At 40.9% G+C, this 19667-nt stretch overlaps 1 protein-coding gene across 1 annotated transcript; it reads right to left on the reverse strand.

Annotated features, from left to right (window-relative positions):
• Positions 1 to 824: 824 nt before the first annotated feature.
• plpp2a (phospholipid phosphatase 2a) lies at positions 825 to 19667 on the reverse strand. Its single transcript, XM_085768247.1, has 6 exons — positions 19343 to 19667; positions 5520 to 5671; positions 5166 to 5428; positions 4490 to 4547; positions 3608 to 3784; positions 825 to 1917 (listed from the first exon to the last, which is right to left on the reverse strand). The coding sequence occupies exons 1-6, from the start codon at positions 19401 to 19403 to the stop codon at positions 1768 to 1770; spliced, it is 861 nt and encodes a 286-aa protein (XP_085624373.1). The 5' UTR covers positions 19404 to 19667; the 3' UTR covers positions 825 to 1767.

The following is a 19667-nucleotide window of genomic DNA, read 5'->3' on the forward strand; positions in this document are numbered from 1 at the left end:
TTAACAGGTTTAAATACCTTGTCTAAAATTACAGTATTTTAACACTCCAAAAATGCCTAACTTATTCATTTACTTGTCAGTGTCCCTGTGAGTTGAACATGTTTACAGTTTTCATAGGGAGTGTTTCTTTGGAAGAAAAGTATTTCTGATGAAAACTAGATGCTCTATTTAAGACCTTTCTTTTTTTTAAACAATAGTTAAGAAAGTCTGATAACGTTTGATTTTTGATAAGGAACCTTCAAACTGTGACCAAGCAAGAAAAAACACCACTACTACCTCTATCCTCTATGTCTCTGGTGGGCAAATTATTCATCAGAAACAGTGTCATGATCAAATTTCTACTTTTTACACTTCTATATAATTATAATTTCACAACAGACTTTGACAGTGTGATGACTTTCTCTGGAAAAAAGATCAGATCATTTCACCTGAGGCTGAAACCTCAGAATTGGATATTATTGCATAAGTATTTGCATGTCAACACATATTTCTCACATTGATAGACAGGCAAGCCTTGGCGTGGTTCTGTACTAATAACTCCCCCCCCTATAGATAGGGCCATACCTATACCACGACAGGAAGGTAAAATATTCACAGCACTCCGATCAGCCTTTTGTGACGCTGACGTGGCTCAACAGCCCCATTCCTCCGCCGCTGAGGAATCCTACAACTATCACGCTGCAGGTCCAGACACGAACACACACGTCAGTGTGTTGTGCAAAGTTGTTTTCAGCGACACAGTCAGAGAATTGCTGAAAACAAAATCACAAACATGGGTCACACTTTATAAAGAAGGGAAGAGAAGGTCCACAAAGGTGTCAGGCTTGAAGTGAAAAACACTTGACGTTCCAGAAAAACTGAAAACAACAACAAATACACCCAAGTAACATCTCCATTCATCCTCGACTGTCCTTTATAAATCATTTTAAAATCACGTTTATCTCTATAGAAGAGGAAAACAACAAAGCCAGCTCGACGTCTCACTGTAACGTTATCATGAAGTAGTGGTAATACATTCTTAAAAGCTACACGATTTATTAGATAGAGTATAAACAAAATAAAAATGTCAGGACTACACGGTGTCTTAAAGGACAGTCAAAGCAGCCCATCATTACACATGCACATCTTCTAACAACAGTAAAATACAGATAAAAAAGTGGGCAGGGCAGGTGGATACAATCTAGCTCCAGTGTAGGTAAAATAACAACAGTCTTATCTGACTGTAACAAAAGTAGAAAACAAACATTCAGCCTCCAAGGTTTAGTCGCTCCATGAAGGACGAAGAAAATTCTTTGGTTGGTGCTTTTTTTCTATCTTTCTTTTTTTTTCCCATTTCTCACTTTTCAGTCAAACTCACAGCGTAAATTCTCCTGCACAAATCTAAAACTTTCTTCTGCTAAAAAAAAAAAAAAGAGAGAAAATTGCACACTTTCAGACAGAACGACACACTTCACCCATGCACATAAAAACACACCACAAATCATTTGCCACTGAAACACACACACACTTCCAAACTGGAAGACGCACGGACGATGGAGCCTCTCTTGAATTTTTCATGGGTGTGAAATTGTTGGGAAGTCCCAGAGTGGAGCAGGTTGAGTCTGAATTTCCAGCTAGTGGTTACTGCAGTGTGTCTTTGTTTTGGTTTGTTTTTTCTTTGCAATCAGTCACATGTCCTTTGGTAACGGTGTTGCTGCTGCTGCTGTTACAGAGCGTAGCCCAGGTTAGTAAAGAGTTGCTTGCTGCGCGGCGAGTTCAGTCACGTGCTCATACGGGCCCAGAGTAGTTGTAGTGGTTCCCGTGCTGCGAGTCTGGGGGCTGCGGGCTCGGTTTGCGTTCCAGGTGTTCGATCTCTGCAGTGTCGGGTCTTGTGCAGGGTGGGGGTCGCTGCTTAAAGAAGTCTGACACATACCGAACCTGAAAGAAGAAAGATGAAGTGACTTACAGTAAAACTCAAAGGATTTTATTTTGCTTTTGAGGTTAGGCCTACTTTTTGAATGTTTTTTATTTGGTAGTTGAGCTGCCAATCAAACCAGGGACATTGCAGTTACATGCAACGCTCCTAAAACTCTTCAGTTTTAAAGGGCAACTATGCAAGTCTGGTCGCTTTTCTGCTGTTTTGCTAACCCTCCTCCGGGCCATGTGCATTTGTTTTTAACGAAGCTGGCTAGAAAGCAATCCATGGAGCGTGTTATGATATTTGCATGTCGCAAACAAGTGATTACAGGTTACGGGGCGTGTTTGTGTCACGGCATTGCAGAGATGACAGCTGTGACACCGGGTCGGAGGCTCTGATCATCTTACGAAGTTGGTTTTCAGCCAAGAGATGAAACGTGGAAGGCAGAGAGCCTCCATTCTCCCTCGTAACAAGTTACAAGTCATTTATTTAACCATCACAATTACTCCAAAGTTGTTTAATTAAGGTAAGAATGTAGCTTAGTTAAGGTAAAACAAATCTTGCATAGTTCCACTTTAAATGTTGGTGGTGGTATAATCAGGTGTGGATTCAGATCTGTGTCTTGTTCTCAGTGTTGTCGAGTCTGACTCCATTTCCCCCTGTTGTACCAAAGTGAACACAAAATATTCCCCAACACGCTTGCTGCCATCTCGTGCTGGTGGCATCATCAGGATCAATAGTTTGCACAGTAGTGATTAATAGGGTGGAGCTGCTTTAACTAAGGTCCATTCAGACATTTGTTTTTCTCAACTGCAAGTTAATCACAGCTATCAATCATGACACCATCTTTTTTCTTTTTATAGCATCAAATAACTAATTACAACAAAGCTCATCAACCAACTTAACACTTGGAGATACATCAGTGTGATGTGAACTACCTCAAATCGATAAAATGTATTTACTTTGATTGTTTTTTTTTTAGTTTGGCCCTTGGCCCTTGGAGTAGGGTTGTTAGCATGTTCTGCAGCCAGGCACCAGGGGGCGGTCCAGATGTTTTGAACCGTTTTGGCTTTACTTATAGGGAATTGTGATGTTGTCTAGACGGGAATTGTGATGTTGTCTAGACGTGTTTGTATGAAGACAAAGGCAGCTTTCTTTCACCCAAATTTGATGGGCGAACCTGTGTATGACTTACAATCCAATCATCCAATTACATAAACATCGCATGACCCCGTCATATTAACTGTTTGCATTCAAGTAGCTGGTATTTGAGGTTTGGACTGGAGAGACTAAGCATTTCTGAGGGTCTAAAATATGATGTAAATTATGGATTTAGATCTGAACTTATGCCAGGAGTCCAACATATTGCTTCCCCTCTGGGCAATTACCATGTTGTCATCTGTTTAGGGAAACTTCCTGTTGATAAACAGGAATTTTGGATGGAATGAGAAAGAAATCACCTAAATGCATCACAAGTTTTGGTCTTGGTGACGTTGGATTGTTTCATTTGAGCAGAAAGAGCTGTCACACTGAAAACAAATGGATTAATTTCCTCTTTAAATATTTGAGATGGAGGAGCGGAGCCTGAGGTTTCTCACCATGCTGTGGCATGATCGTATCAAAGAATCTCACACATGGGAGTGTTTAAACAATCTGAATGTTTACACTGCCGCTTTTTATGCTAATGAAGAAGCCCGGTGTGTAACTCACAGTGAGCACAGCGATGAGCGCTCCCTGCAGCAGCCCGACCAGGACGTCGCTCCAGTGGTGTTTGTTGTCAGAAACACGTGTGTATCCAACATACAGAGAGAAGGCGATCAGGAAGAACTGGATGGTTGGTCGCACCAGTCGTGTCCACTTCCCCTGCATCCTGGCCTGGATGTAGAGCTACACACACACACACACACACACACACACACACACACACATACACACAACACACATTAAAATCAACTGGTAACTAATTTTAACCCTGAGCATTGTAAGTCATCTTATACATAGCCATAATACATAAATCATTTGTTTGGGGAGATGTTCTCATTTATTGTACAATATTACAATATTAATTTCTTATCAGTTTCTTATATGTTATATTAGTTAAAGTACAAAAGGTGATTTGAGATATAATTTACTCAAGTTATTAACTTCTAATTGATAAGAAATTACATCTTTTATACATAATTTAAAAACTCTATTTCTGTCTTAATCCTAAATTTACCCTAAACGTATTGCATTCTTGAGCCATAACCTTTGTTGGTATTGATAACAAAATGCATGCTTTTGATATTCCATCTTGTTTCAGTGCATTATATTTTACCAAAGTCTGACGCAGCTGCTCAAATAACAGATGCATCAGCAGCCTGAGCAGGCTTTCAGTGATTCACTGCTTTACGCTCCAACAGGGATTAAACCTCTGAGTCCTTCATCTTCCGTCCATTGTACAGTGTGTAGTATTACAACAATGATGTTTTCACTCCTGACCCGTGCGTCCGTGTCGACCACCTCCTCCTGTTTTGAGTCACTCCTGTGTGTTTTTGGTAAACAGACATTTCACAGCTAGAGAGTGTCACACGCGACGACAATCGCACTCACCGACAGAAAGAGCATGCAGTACATCCCGAAGGACGAGTGGCCAGAGTAGAAGGATAACCTGAGGAGCAAGAACATGCATCAGAGAACAGAAAATATTAATGTACAAAATTCAAACATTTTATGTTGAACTTGAACCTGAGCATTAACTGAACCAATGAGATTATTATATGATTATCGGCATGGGTATTTGCTCGTTTTCCACCTAACTGTCGACTGAATGTTTTTAGGTTTTGACTGTTTGTCAGACTTAGAAAGCTATTTCTAAAAAATCAAATCACTTACGGTATCTATCATTTCCTTTGGTGTCACACCTAAACCATATGGCATTCACTGTTGATTCACTGTAACACTAACAATTTAATTTGAAAATTGATCAAGGTAATGATAAACGCAGTTCCTGATGTTACTGACCCTCACATTACAATTTTGACATTATACAGCTTTAAACATGAAGTTTCATATTTGTATTCAGAATTGCAAATTAGATATCCTATAGATATAAAGAAGAACATTGAATTTTGATAGAATTTTATGGTCAAATCTATCTAATCTGGTTTTAAGTGGTCAAAGATTGTACAAACTCTTAACTTGAAACCCAAAAGTCCTGGATTCACTGTGTAAAGCCTTATGAGGTGATAAAATACAGAGCTGGAGGTGAAGTGGGGGTGTAGCCCACCTGGATTCAGTCACGTTACGAGCGTTCCCGGTGCAGTTGATGTGCAGCATGTATCCGGTACAGCTGACCGGTTCACAAACCGATATGAAGTTTGGACGAGGACGACCGATGGTGAACTTTGCCAGGTCGGTCAGAGACTGACTGACGGCTGCGCCAAACAGGAAGGTGCCCACCACTTTGTAGAGAGCAGACAGATACTGGTTGAACTGGGAGTTGGAGTGGAGACGTTTGGTGTGCACCAGGTAGGCCTCTCCTGTGGTGATCTGTGGAGGAAGCGGATAACGACGGGTGATGTTCAGCGATATGGAAAAACACACAACTTTAGGCCTCCATTGCTATAGACTCAGGACTCACAATGACTATGGAGCAGGTGATGGTGACTGCAGCCATGCCGCCATGGGAGATGGTGTCTCTCCTGTATGGGTGTCTGATGCTCTCGTCATTGCAGTAGATTGCTCTCTGGTAGGGGCTGAACATGAGCGTCAGGATGGCCGAGGGCAGAGCCGCTGGGGGAGGAAGGAACAGGACAGTTTGACCTTTGCCTAGAACTGCAATGAAGCTGCAAAGACATATTTGTTATTGAACTAATATGAAATCAAATACTTTTTTTATTTTTTCACCTGACAAGTGAAACTCGATACAGGCAACTATGGTCTGCAAGTTTCAGTTCACTTTTTTACTTGTTGAAACAATGCTCTGTAAAACCTGCTGTTAACCAACATAAAAACCAAACACATACGACAGAAAACAAAAGCTGGATGAGGGTGAGGATCATTTTGTGTCCTACACTGAACTGCAAATTAATCTATCATCTACCCATCTGTGCAATGATGTTAAAGACATAAACTCTTCAGTTCTACACTTGTAGATTTTGCATCTTTCAGCTCATAGTTTTGATTTTCAGCCTGCAGCCTTCATTGTTATCTTCTCCATAAGTGAAAGTGCAGAGCATCACGTCACTTGAATGCATGTGTAAAGTGAAGGACGAGCTAACTACTATCAAAGACGTTGAATGCAGACATGTTGCATCAGTCACACTTTGGCCGACTGGAGCCACACTGTACTGTAGGGAGCTGGAGGTCCATCCTGAGAACGACTAAGACCCCCTCAGCTCTGCACTAACGGGCCAAACGTGAACCACAACACAATGAGGTGCAGCTCAGGAAACAGCTAAGAACACACTGACGGACTAATCTTTTGGCTTTTGGCAGCGGCGTCCACTCTGCCAAGTAAATGAATTTGTCATCGGCAGAGTTTAGTGGCTTCACCTCTGCAGGTCGCTGTTAACTCTCTGCGGAGGAACTGCCTGTCACTATGGAAACACGCGGGACAGGACAACCGTGACCTTTGACCCTTCGGGGGCACCGTTTACACAGCCAAGGGCCTGGGAGCTGAGCATTGAGCCCGGGTTCACATTTTGTATACTGTGGGTACAAGGACATGTGACACACACACACACACACATACACACACTGCGGAGAGATAAAACGTCCACAACTTGCAGCGGTTTTAAAATAAAATGTGTATTTATAGGTCTGTGATGAGGAATGGTGCTTTTTGTGGAAGAGAGACAGCAAACATTGGGTTTAACGGTTTCTCCGAGTGCAAACAATAGAGTGGAGACTGGCACAGCAGCAGCACAGGCACATAAAGCTGTCTCTTAAATCTGGGCCGCACAATAGTCTAATCTCCAAGAATGATGTCAGGACCTTTCTGCACCACAACATTTAAACTGTTTTCCTGTTTTCCACAACTCTGTGCTGATTTGCAGAAGCTAATAAGAGTGAGGGAATGGATGAGGTGTGTTTTTGTAAGCGGGAGCTGTGTATTGACTGTGTAAAGCTCTTTCTCCCTCTCTCTCTCTCTCTCTCTATAGTAACAGATTGCTTCCTTCCTCCAAAGTGTGTGACTGTCACTGTGACTGGCAGCGCTAAATGAAACCACACGAGGACACACAAACACAGAAAGAAAAACACAGGTAATCTTTCTGACGGTAATTCTTGTGTGATGTCATGATGAGGAGGAGGTCATACTGTGCCAGGTGTGAACATTTATGCCCAGTGTTTCCTCCTCTCCACTTCCTGCTACGTAGAAAACCCACTCAGCGTATCGAGCGCAGCAGACGAGGCTGGTTGAGTGAATGTGGATCGTATCTGAGCAGGAAGTTTAGAAAATAAAAATGTGGAACAGCTCGATGGACGATCGGACATCTTTGGACACGGAGATGTCAATAAAACTTTTAAATAAAGCTCTGTGGGTGTGAACAAGTTTTTATTAATACAATGTGATTTTTAATGGTGTGCTAACAAGAAGGCGGCGGACGATGTGTTGGTTTGACCAACCGACCCTCAGTCTGTGTATGACTAGTAAACACAGAGTTTTTATTTCTGTCTTTTATAAATGTTCCTATTTTTTTCATTTGATTTTCTTTTTTACTAACTAGCCCCAAAGTATACTTTAATTAATTAAAAAAAGGTTTAACAATGTCCTTAAACAGGTGGAAATTGTTGTTTTTAGGTAACTTCACTCAATAGCAAATATCGGGTTTTGACAAAAATCGGTATGGGAGTTCATCTTATAAATTGACTTATAGAATATCATAACAGACTTGTCCTGAAACAAGTTTAAAAGCTGCAGAGCTTCAAAAGGTTTAAACAGGTTGAAAATAATCCTTTATATATATGTACTTATCATAATAGGAAGACTAGAAGATAGCGACATGAACAAAGCAGTGAGGTAGCCTGAAAGCAAAGGTCTAAAAACACAAGCGAGCATGTCATATTTTTAACAATATACATGTGTAACGGAGGTCTGCGGGTATAGTCACAGTCATGAGGCACCATTAAGGAGAAGTGACGATGTGCGGCGGTTAGCGGTACTGAAGTTAAACTCACTCACCCATAAAAGACGTGCTAATCCACTTGCCAAGTGGTCATTGACCTCTTGGCCAAACGGTTAGCATCAGGGCAGGCCAGACAACATCGGTCACACTTGTTTGGCCATTTGTTAAATTAAAATATGTGAAACTTTTTCACCTTTTCAGCCCTAGGAGCACTGCTTAGTGTATTTCCTGGCGTGTATATTATGTACAATGACAGCAGCAGAGTTTAGTTGTCACATTTAGTGTTCTCCTAAATGGATGGATATGTTGTAAGCACCCATCAGTCTGTCCTGCCAGTAGTTCACGTTACCATACAAGAGGACGACTTAATGCCGGATGTGATCCTTGTGACCAATCTCAGTGCTGCTAAATGATCTTTAATGACAAGCAGTTTCCTCATTAAGGAGAATTTATTTTCATTAAAACAGGAGCATCCCCCGCCCACATCTCTTGACTTCATTATTCCAGCAGGTCAAGCGTGCTCTCAGCTCCCCTTTGAAGTGACGCCCAACCATTGTTTACTCTGCAGGGTGCAAGAATAACATTTAGATAAGAGGCTGCGTGTTTGACAAGTCTCTGGTGGCTGCACACAGCCAGGGTGGAGATGTGAGTGGACAGCGCTGGCCAATGGACTTCAAAACTCACACGTAAGCGCACACACACACACACAGTAACCGCTGCTGAGCTTATTTAACAACCGACTGTGTGAGGAAGTCGACCCACCACCACCACCACCACCATCCCTCCAACCCCTCCACTTCGTATCAAACGTGCTCCAACAGCCTCTGGGAGCTGAGCCCATGGAGAGTTCCTATTATCTGAGCAGCACGGGCTGTTTTTATCTGCTCTATTATTCCAGAGGGCCTGGTATGTTTTTATAGGCCAGTCCTGGTGGGGCAGCCTCTTCTATCCCAGGCTGGGTCAAACTGAGGGGAGTTGGGTTCATTCCCCAAATTCTTCTCTGTTTATATTCACTGTAATCAACAGCTTTCCCCTTCTTCTCCTTCATCTGGTTTGAGCTTAACTTTGAATTTTTTGGTCTTCAGTTGCTTTCATTTGATATGTTATCCCGTATGTTACATGTTTTTAGATTTTTTTTGTGTGTGGCAATGTGCTTTGTCTTCAAACAACTTTCAATTCGTATGTAAATGAACACAAATACAAAAGAGATCACTGCAGACGTGATCCGAGATGTGGTGGGTAATAACTGGTTTCTCCGTTTTCCTCATTCCAGGTCTTCATGGTGGAAATGAGGTCATCAGATTCAGGAGGTTGACTGGTGTTGTCCCACATCAGGCGCTTTGTTTACAGTCTATAATGTCATCGTCCTTATCGCCAATTCTGTGACTCCACTGTGTAGAGAAATCCTTTTCCTTTTTCCTTTTTCCACTTTTTCTTTTCTTGATCCGAGGGTCTGAGGACAGAGTCTAAGTCTGGCTATACACCGGATGACTTTAACCTCAATTTTGGATCCTTATTTGCTGCATGTAAGTGCGCACACACTAGTATAATAGCACACTGACCATGTCGATCATCCTCAGTATTTGTTATTCTCCTGGAGTCACATTTGATTGTGCAAATTTTTGTGAGATCTCGTGTCATGCAAATCACAGTCTGGCCAAACCGTCTCGACCGTGCCTTTGGAGGATAATAACGTTAGGGTTGGTTAAGATGGAGAAGATGGAAAGGTCAAAGACGGTCGTCTCGAGTTGGACATATTTACCTCTATTAGCAGGTTTTATCTGACATTTTAGCACACACAATGATAAACCATTAAGACATGTGACTGAGAAAATTATAGAAAACTACTAACTAAATCAAATTACTAATACATACAACAATGATGTATCAGAGCTTTGAGACAAATGTCAGCTTTTAGAAAAACTTAAAAACGGCCTTGGTTCAGCTTGATTTTTCCTCTTCTCTTTCCTCAATAGTCCTTTCCCTTCTTTCCTTCCTTCCACTCTATCTCTCCTTCCTTTCCCTCTTTAACATCTCTGATAATTTCCCCCCAAAGTTTTTTTTAACCAGAGAGCTAAGCTTAATTGAAATCATCTTCACAGCCCAACACTTTCATTTTTACAGCTTGAAGACACAGCTTCCCATCCCTCTTTCTAAAAAGGACACACGCACACAGGCACACACAAGCACACCGTTTCTGCTGAGTTTTTGTTCTTCAGTCCGCAGGAGAGATAAAAAGGGAAGAAGGGAAAGTATTGCGTTACGCTTTCCCAATCTTCTCTGGAAAGAGCGCACCCCTGATTCCTCTTTGAGAAAATAAACATGATGGAATCTGGGATCAGACACAAGTACAACTTCCCCTTGACCTACGACCCATTGGGAAGTGGAAAGTGTTCCTGTTATTCAACTCTTAAGATGAGCGGCCGTCCATTGTGATCCTTCTTCAGAGATGAACAATTGAGTCATTTAATGGAAATAAGACGGAGACAGAAATGGGTAACGGTGTTGTGTGTGAACATTCGTGGGTCTGCCGGGCGACCTTGCAGTTTGTTAGCCAACGGGGTTTCGCAACTGGTGTAGCCTACCACATCACACCCAGGTGCTGGGAAAACCAATATTTATCTTCAAGATATTTCTCCTTTTTATTAATATCTGGCAAAGATGTAAGTCCTTGGCAAACCATGCTGTGTTTGCTCTGTACTGCTTTCCAAAGAAAAGCTGGATGTCATTGATGCAGTTTTTGCCATCATTGTTCGTCAGTTTTTTTGAGGGGGTTAATCTACTGATTCCCAGCAAAATGTTGTTGCAGAGAAAAGAGCATCACTTCCTGTGAGGCTGGGGATTTTTCCTGGGAAAGTCCTACACGACACCGGGTGATAAAAAGGTTTTTCTTTGTATATCCGCCGATTTTGAGTCACAAAACTTTTTTTGTCTGAAAAAGGTCGTGTGTCACGGCTTTAAACAATAATACTAGAAGCCCTGGAATGCATTGTTTGTTTTGTGCATCTACAAAAATAGATTTTGATTAGTTTGCATTTTGCTTTATCTCAAGAAAAACACTGAATTGGTGTGAATCAGATTTCTTATTGTGTGTGACTACGTTGGTACTGAACTGAATACTGTAGTTAAAACGATGGAGAGTAGTTAAAAGATGAAAGAAAGACCTTGAATCCTTAGCTTCATTAAACTTGGTTTGGACTTCCTCCAAAAAAACAAAGGGACCAAGTTTTCCTGACATCCCTTCATTTGTCCCTCTGACCAAACTTAATCCTTTCATTCCATTGTTTCTCTGAGGAGGTTTGTGTTTTGAGGCGTCTTTAAATGAGGTCACAGAGCTAATCACCACTCATGATAGTAGCCAAACAGTACCTACTGTACCACATCAACCATGTTTCCAAGAAGCATGTACAACTAAAGTGAAACAGTGAATGTTGTTTGACAAATCTAAGTCAAATGGCTGTGTTGCATTCAGAGGCGATTGTAAATTAAACACCAACAACGGCAGCAGAGTTAACAGATAAGAGCTGGATCTAACAAACTAACTAACTAACGAACTATCACAGCAGAGATTCAGAATTCATATCCAAAGTTTGTGTTTTTTGATAACCAGAAATAAACATTGTGTCTGTACTTACTGAACTTTTGCCCTATTAAAAAAGCCATCTTTGCTATCTCTACATAGATGATGGCATTAACAGCTGTTTACTGTCCAGTCTTGAAGAAACAGTTCAGCATCAAACTTGATTCCCTTACTGGCCACGAGCCCTTGCTCCATTTCTATCTCTGCGTGTCTGTTGAACTGGAACCAGTTCTTTTCCACCGTCTGTCGCATGTGGTGTCCAGTCTTTTTGTTTAGAAAACCTCTTGTCTTGTAAACGCACCGATGGATGAAGCTCTTGGCGAGACTGATGAGCAAACAGCTGTTAACAGCTGGATAGGTAACAGCAAAACTCCCAAAGAGCTCCATTAAACCAGAGCATGATTATGTGCCTAGACACAGTAAAGAAGTTTAATCACACTCTAGTCACTACAAGTGGATGTTTCACTACAAGATCAGATATTTTTGTCATAACACTCCTACTACTAGTGTGCATTAAAGGGACAACGAGGAGTTTCTATTCGGTTATAAAAAAGTCTCACGTTAATGTGGATGAATCTCCGCTACCCACACTTGTTAATGGGCCCATTTTCGATAAATATATCGTTCTGTCTCTATCGTTATTTTGTTATTATTAGTGGTGGCGGAAATGCTGGTCGAGCCGACCAGCGTTTCCTTGGTGGCGAGTCATGAGAATAACGCAGCCAAATCGCCGTTTATGGTCGGAACTACGACGGTATGTGAACCTCTTTGAACTTCTGACTTTAATTATTGATGAATGAAAACATGAGTCCGTCTTGCGCCGGTCAAAGAATTTTACGGTGCGCGCGGAGGCTCATAAATGTAGTATGAAAACGCTTCGCTTTTCCAAAACTCCTTGTTGTCCCTTTAAAGAGCTGGATTACATCATCATATTACTTCTAGATAATATAATCAGTGTAACAACTTGCACTGAATTGATTACTGCCTAGCTGCAGCAGTTAGAGCACACAGCATGACTCACTCTTCATCATTTCCGTGTTCTTTCTTTTTTTTTTCTTTTTTTAATGCTACCTTTATAATTTTTCACTGTGCATTTGATGCCTTTGTTAAAAGTTCAAATTTTATTCCAATTTTAAAAAGACTATGTGTGCTGAAGAGATCTGCTCTCTATTTCCAGTTTGTCTAACATCAAGTCATCATTAATTAAATGTTCTGGAGCAATCGACTCTGCAGAGCTTTGAAGCCCCATGTCTCAAGGGTCTGAAGGGTGTAAAGTAAGACTGAAAATCTGATGTTGACCTTTAATAAAAGACAAATACTTCTTCCTCTGACAATAAACCACACACGCAGATTCTCTTCAACATCTAATTTTCACACAGGAATGTCAGGGAGCACAAAGTCAACACCGTCTACTTTACTCTGACACATATTTGGCAGAGGCAGATGCTGTGTGTGCGTGTGTTTAAATAAAACTGTTAAAAAGGAGCATCGCAAACATGACGGCAAAACGTTAAAATGCACAGCTGTGGACTGTCACGCACAGCGTCGCCTCCATGGCGTCTCTGCAACACTTCAGATGAATCACAAGCTTGTAATGACTTGTGAGAGTGGAGCTGTGTTAATACACCTACACACAAACCTCATGCGGTTTCACTTCTTCATTGCTGACTCCGACCTCAACAACACACTTCTTTTTATGTCAATGACCACTACTGTTACTTTTAACATGCAGAACCGAAACGATTGATCTACTCAAAATTAATTAGTAACTATTTAGATGTGTGAGAACAGCTTGAGTGCTTTTTGAGCAAAAACACAAAAACCTCCTGTAGTTCCAGTTTATCAGATGTAAATATTTGCTGCATTTCTATCTTCTAAGATAATTAATTCAATATATTGGGATTTTAGACTTGTGTAATCTTGGACTAGGCCTTTTTTGCCATCTGCCAACAATCTATCGACCAAACAATCTTTTAAAACAGACAGTTATTTATATATTAAAGCAGAAGTAAGCGATCCGGTCGTTTTGGCTAATGCTGCGTTCCAGGCAGGCTTTTGAAACCGTAAATTACAGCTTCAAGTCACAACTTACGACTTTGTAGCGTTTCAGGCAACCCACTCATGTTTTTCCGACCTGTTTTACCGGTGAAAGTCACTATAACGGCCACTCGTAACTTCCGACCCGTGAACTCGTACCAGATCGAACTGGTACAACTTCACAGGTCGGAAAAACACGAGTTACGAGTTGCCTTGAATGCACCATAACAGTCCTCGCCCCTACGTCACCACATTCACGGCGTCCCTTGGCTGCACACACAGCCCTGAATGCCGTTCTCTCTCCTCATTGGATAAAAACTGTAGGATACGATAAATGTTTTCTCTTCGGCTCAGAGCAGAGCAGAGGGACTGACAGACCCGTGTTTCAGACCAAACACTCTATGTAAGTGATTGCTGTCGGAAGATATAACTATTTAAGACTTATATTAACACATATATCACTTACTTCTGCTTTAATGCTGCAATCCTTAGGACATAATGCAACATAATTTACTTTTTATTCACAACCTTCTTGCTGTCTTATCCAACACGATCTCATATCTCATTACAGCCGTGCCAAATCAAACAAGCGACTTCCTGGTGTCAACATACTGTAATTTGTGCTTTTATCATTCAGTAAAAGTTTAATTCAGAACTGAGACTGTAAATCTGGTTTGTTTGAACCTGTTCCGTGGTTTTGCTATTAAATGTTATTTTGACCCTTGATCAGGCCACCGTACCTGAACGGAAACAAAAAAAAGGAGTTGCCCGAGTCATAGACGTCATTAAACAGTGATAGTGACGCTGCGCTGCCAGTGACCTCTGTGAGGTTGAAAAAGTGCGGCAGCAGCTGGGCTTGGTCCTGCTGACATGCAGGCAGCCGGTCCAGCCCTTCAGTGTCTCTTGATGTACAAACACCATTATGGAGAACAAAACACTGTCAGAGCTCAGTATCAGGTGGATTTGCTCGACTTTGTGACCTAAACCACTGTAAACAGAAGAAGGTTTTTCTAGACAAAATACTGACAGTTAAAAGAATACTTGGACATTTAGCAACACTTCCTTGCCAACGCACATTCTCCTGTCAGTGAGGAAAACATGAAACTACAGTCTGAAGAGAGGTAGACTTTTTTTTGTAGGTTTGCAGGAAAAATGTGGAAACAGCTGTAGCCTGGTTCTGTCAAAAATCTTTGTAAAAACAGGCTCCAAAAGTCATTATTTAATACCTTGTATTCCCTTTGCCTAATCTGGACAAAAATTGAAATGTAGAAGCAACAAGCAGTCGAGGTAGACCGGCTCTTTCCATGTTTCCAGTCTTCATGCTGGCTGGGGCTGCACCATTATGAAAAATACATTATAATTATATGGGCAGATATTATGATTACAATGCATGATTACGATTTCAGAGGAATGGATAATTATGAAAAAGAGTAGAAATGTAGCTCCTGTCTGTATGTTTCACCTGGCCATAATGCAATTTCACTGTGATTAATGTGCAGCCCTAATGCTGCAGCTACTCAGCAAACCACTTATCATTACACTTAGAACATAAACATGTTCATAAATGACTGTTAGAGTGTATTTTATCATGTCTGGTCAGAGTCAGAGTGGCATCAATAATCTCTTCTAACTTGGGATGCACAATAACTATTGGTACTGATAATTATCGGCCCGATATTGGCCAATAATTATCGGCTTTTATTTATCAGCCAATAATAAAAAATTACTAGCGTCAATTATAATTAGCCCAAATTGCCTTGATTTCAATCATTTTCAGTGTTAAACCTTAGATAATAAACTATTAAAAATGTTATCTGTTATCGGCATTGGTTATGAAAGGCAGGAAGTTATCGGTTGTCAGTATCTGTGGGGAAAAAAACTACTTCTAACTTGCAACATGAAAACTAATAAATGCTCTGCATTTCTATGACCAAATCACAAAGACTTGCATCATAATGTTTTGTAAAACTTGATACTTAGGAATAAACATCATTGTTGAGTTTATGGAAGGTGCAAAAACATCTCTTAACAACCTGAACAACCCAATCAGTTCAGAAATTGAAAAAGAAAGTGTTTTCCAAAGCTGCATTACTGCATTATTAACAGGGAAAATGCAACGTTTTAAATGCTAACAACTTGTACTGTAGATGATTGGAAATGAAATCGTCACAAGACGAGCAGCTATTTGCAAACAGAAAACGAAAAATAAAGTAATCGACAGACATTTTGTATTTGATGATAGGCATCATTGCAAAGTGGCCAAGATCTACAGCAGACTCATGTATCATAATGGAAAATGTCCTCAGGCAGCTGTCTGACAGGATCGTTCTGCAGCTGGATGTCACTTGGTCGGGGACAGTGGATCTTTTCACACCCTAACCCACAGCTACATCACAACAGGTGCAGCTACAACAGAGCGTGGGTTAAATCTGTCATTACTTAATTAGTATTTATTACTTAATTATTTATTTATCTATTTCTCTGTGTTCTTTATCAATACTGCATGATGTTCTGCATGTGTTTTGACTAGTCATCAACCAATCACTGTGGCTCCTGTCCTTGAAAACTGACGCTTTAAAGTTTTTGCTTTTGTTTTTGTTGGTCTCTGCTTTCAGTGAGACTCTATGTGGTAAAACACTTTGTGACTACAGACGCTGATACACAGCATGTGCAGGATAAAAAAGTGAGTGGGACAAAAGTGAAACAAAACTAAACATGAGCGGAGCAGCCTGTTCTCATAAAAGTTAGTTTTTACAATGTTGTTAATTTTACTGTGATGTGAAATGTAACCGTAGCCTGAACTTCATGATATTGTCACAACAGATGTTCTGCTGCCGTGGCATCTGTCGGTGTTGAGGGGAGATATGGGGTTGTGTGTGTGTATGTGTGTGTGTAGAAGTTGTGTTGTATCTACTGTTGTGCAGTGGTAACAAAGAATGGCAGGATGGAGGTCTGCCTGCAGAGGGGAAGAGGGAGAAATAAAACACTGAACAGATTCAGAGATCAGTTACAATCTGAACATTCAGCACATTCCTACTCACGCACACACACACACACACACACACACACACACACACACGGAGCACCCACCCATTCTTAATGAGGGGGATTCAGCCCGATGACAGTTTACCCTCCACACACAGATCAACATCAGATTACTGGTCCGGAAACTTTGCAATGAGATGATTTAAAGATATTCAACACTTCTACGTCTTTGAAGCTGTGTTCCAGTTAAATGATAGACTTCTCTGAACTTATCAAAGGAGCTGAAATGGTTAACTAATCATTTAAACTGCAGATATTGTATATTTGATTAGCTGTTTAAATCAATCTTAACAAAATATTACATGTTTTATTGTCTAAAATTAGAGTGAGATGAATATCTTTGGGTTCAGGGGAAGTTAACTGGACCGCAGCTTTCTGCAGATTCTCTTATCTCTATCAATGGGTCTATGAACAACAGAAAAAAAGGGGGAAATTACGATTTCCAAGAATTTAGCGTGTCATCACATGTCTTTTTTGGTCTGAAATACAAGGAACAGTCGATTCCAAGAGTTGAGAAGATGAAATCATCAAACATTTGACACTTATTTGGTTGAAAATCCTAAATTGATCTGTTTCCTATTGTCAAATTGTTTGATTTATCATTTGTGATGTAATTTAATCATCACAATTAAATCACAGCTCACATTTGTTTTACAATATTACAATATCACATGCTGATTCATCAGTTTTTTTTAATCTAAAGACAGAAAAGTATAGATAACGAACATCTGCTGAAAGAGCTTTTTAACTACCACTCGTGTTGACATGGACGATCATGAGCACAAGGTTTCACTTAAAGGTGAAGTGACTGACACTTTCACAACCCTGATTGAGAAATGATAAGAACGTAAACTTGACTCTTAGTCAGTCAGAGTCTTTGTAAGGTGAGAAATATGAAGTTGACTCGATATTAATCATCACTGATGAATAATAAGATACCACGGCACGGTACGAATAAAAGCTTGTAATTGAACCTTTTCCTTGTATGAATTCATTCAACCATTCAAGGACTCTTATCTCAAGACATCACTGCATTTCCCCTTCCACAAAAAATATCCTGACTCATTAAAAACACCCAGGCACAATATTTGAGAAATTCTTACTGACCCTCACCCTGGCATGTTTCGGCTTGTGGCCTCCATCAGGGTTTGTGCATGGTCTTAGCATGAAAATGAAAATCTGTAAACTGCAGGTTTTACTGCTGTTTTGACGTCTTTAAGGGTTTCAACAAAGAAATGATTTCATTTCCAACCTTTTTTGAAAAAAAAAAAGAAAAAGCTTTGGACTATTTTCATTCTACAAAAGTGGGACATGCAGGGCGTTGACGGTGGACTCTTCATCAGGTGTGCACACATGAACATACATCATGAGTAAAGAGGGGGATGAACAGAAGAACGGTTATTATCATTCCTGCCCGTCACTCACCAGATGGGTCCACAACTGGACACACACACACAGACACACACACACATAGTGCAACCTTCAATGTCTCTTTGCTGCCTTCACATTCCACAGCAGACAAGTTCTAGTTATGACCCCATGTTTCACTCCTAAAAACCATCTACAGAAAATAAAGTTTCTAAAAGGGGGGAGGGAGAGGGAGGGAGGGGGGTTAACAGTGTCAACCTCTCGTTCTTCCATCATCTTAATGACAACCTCTGTCGACCCCACCGTTACAAAAAAATGTGAAAAGACGTGACACAGAAAGCCGGAAGATGTCAATTCTGTTAATGGCATTGTGTGTGTCGTCCTCAAGAGAGCAGAGCAGGTCGCAACAGGCCGTTTTGTTCCCCGCACTGTACGCGCACACACACACACACACCACTGAGCCCACCCTACACACACACACGACACACACAAAACCTGGTCTACAATTTCCAAAACAGGATTTTTACTGTCACAGGGAGGGAGATTCATTGTCCGTGATCTTTTGCTCTTCCTCCTCACCCTAAGTTTAAAAAAAGACAGGGGCTACGAGGGGCAGGAGGGAAAATGAAAATGTACAGAAAACTCTATCACAGAAGAAGGAAAGAAAAAAAACCTCACTAAGGCAGAAAACCAAAGATAAGTAGGTACACTACACACAACCAAACTGCAATTAATGGTCACCTATACTCCACTCATGTAACCAAGTCAAACTAAGTGTATCATGGTCTCAGCAAATCAACACAGTGGGAAAAGCCTGATAGTGAGATAACACACTATGACCTGTCTTCACCACAGTGAGTGCTTTCAGATGAGGAATCAGTGCAGGAACAGCTAAAGAAAAGATCAACTTCAGTATTCTTACTCAATGTTGGGAAAGACACTATGTGGCTTGTTTGAACAAGATAGACACAAATAACTAGCAATGTTTTATAGCCTGAATGTATCACTGCAGTGCTAATTAATGTGTCTGTTGTGATTGTTTGTGCAAACAGAATTGTGCAACTCTGAATGTAGGTCACAGATTTTTTAATCAGGGGCTGGTCTACTCTGCCTCTGATCTTGCAGATATAGATCCATGTGAAGCAGCAACATGTGGGGGATCTGTGACACATCGATCTATCAAATCAGTGCGTGTCACCCCTGCAAACTTTACCAATCGGTCAAAAACAATCATAAAGAAGAGTCGCACAGTCTGAAACTAATCATAACTCAGCCATGTTGTCAGGAGGTGGGTGGTTTACTCACCAACAAAGACGCAGAGAATATCCACCACGACCAGGATCAGCTTCTTTCCTTGCTCACTCATGTTTCCTCCGGCGCCCGCTTCACTTTCATCAATGAATCGCGTTAATTTGAAGTATGAAAAAATAAAATAAAAACTAAAAAAAAAGAAAGAAGGAGCAGCGTGTACTAGAGCTTCAGGTTGGGAAACGCTTGGAACAACAAGTTGGGAAAACACACTCGGGGCAAGTCGACCTGCTTGTTCTTCCGGCTCCTCTGTGTACCTGTTTGCTTCCCTGTCTGTCTGTGTGAGTGCGCGTGTGTCTGTGTGTCTGTCCGTCAGTGCTGC

The sequence above is a fragment of the Trachurus japonicus genome, chromosome 22 (genome assembly GCF_045865225.1).
Source record: "Trachurus japonicus isolate A0001 chromosome 22, Traja_1.0".
In the NCBI taxonomy this organism is placed as follows: domain Eukaryota; kingdom Metazoa; phylum Chordata; class Actinopteri; order Carangiformes; family Carangidae; genus Trachurus; species Trachurus japonicus.

Coding starts and splice junctions, on each gene's coding strand:
- plpp2a (XM_085768247.1), bottom strand. CDS start 19,403: ATGAGTGAGCAAGGAAAGAAGCTGATCCTGGTCGTGGTGGATATTCTC. Junction 4,548..5,165: donor CGTAACGTGACTGAATCCAG/GTGGGCTACACC, acceptor CTTGCTCCTCAG/GTTATCCTTCTACTCTGGCC. Junction 1,918..3,607: donor CGCTCATCGCTGTGCTCACT/GTGAGTTACACA, acceptor TTCTTCTTTCAG/GTTCGGTATGTGTCAGACTT.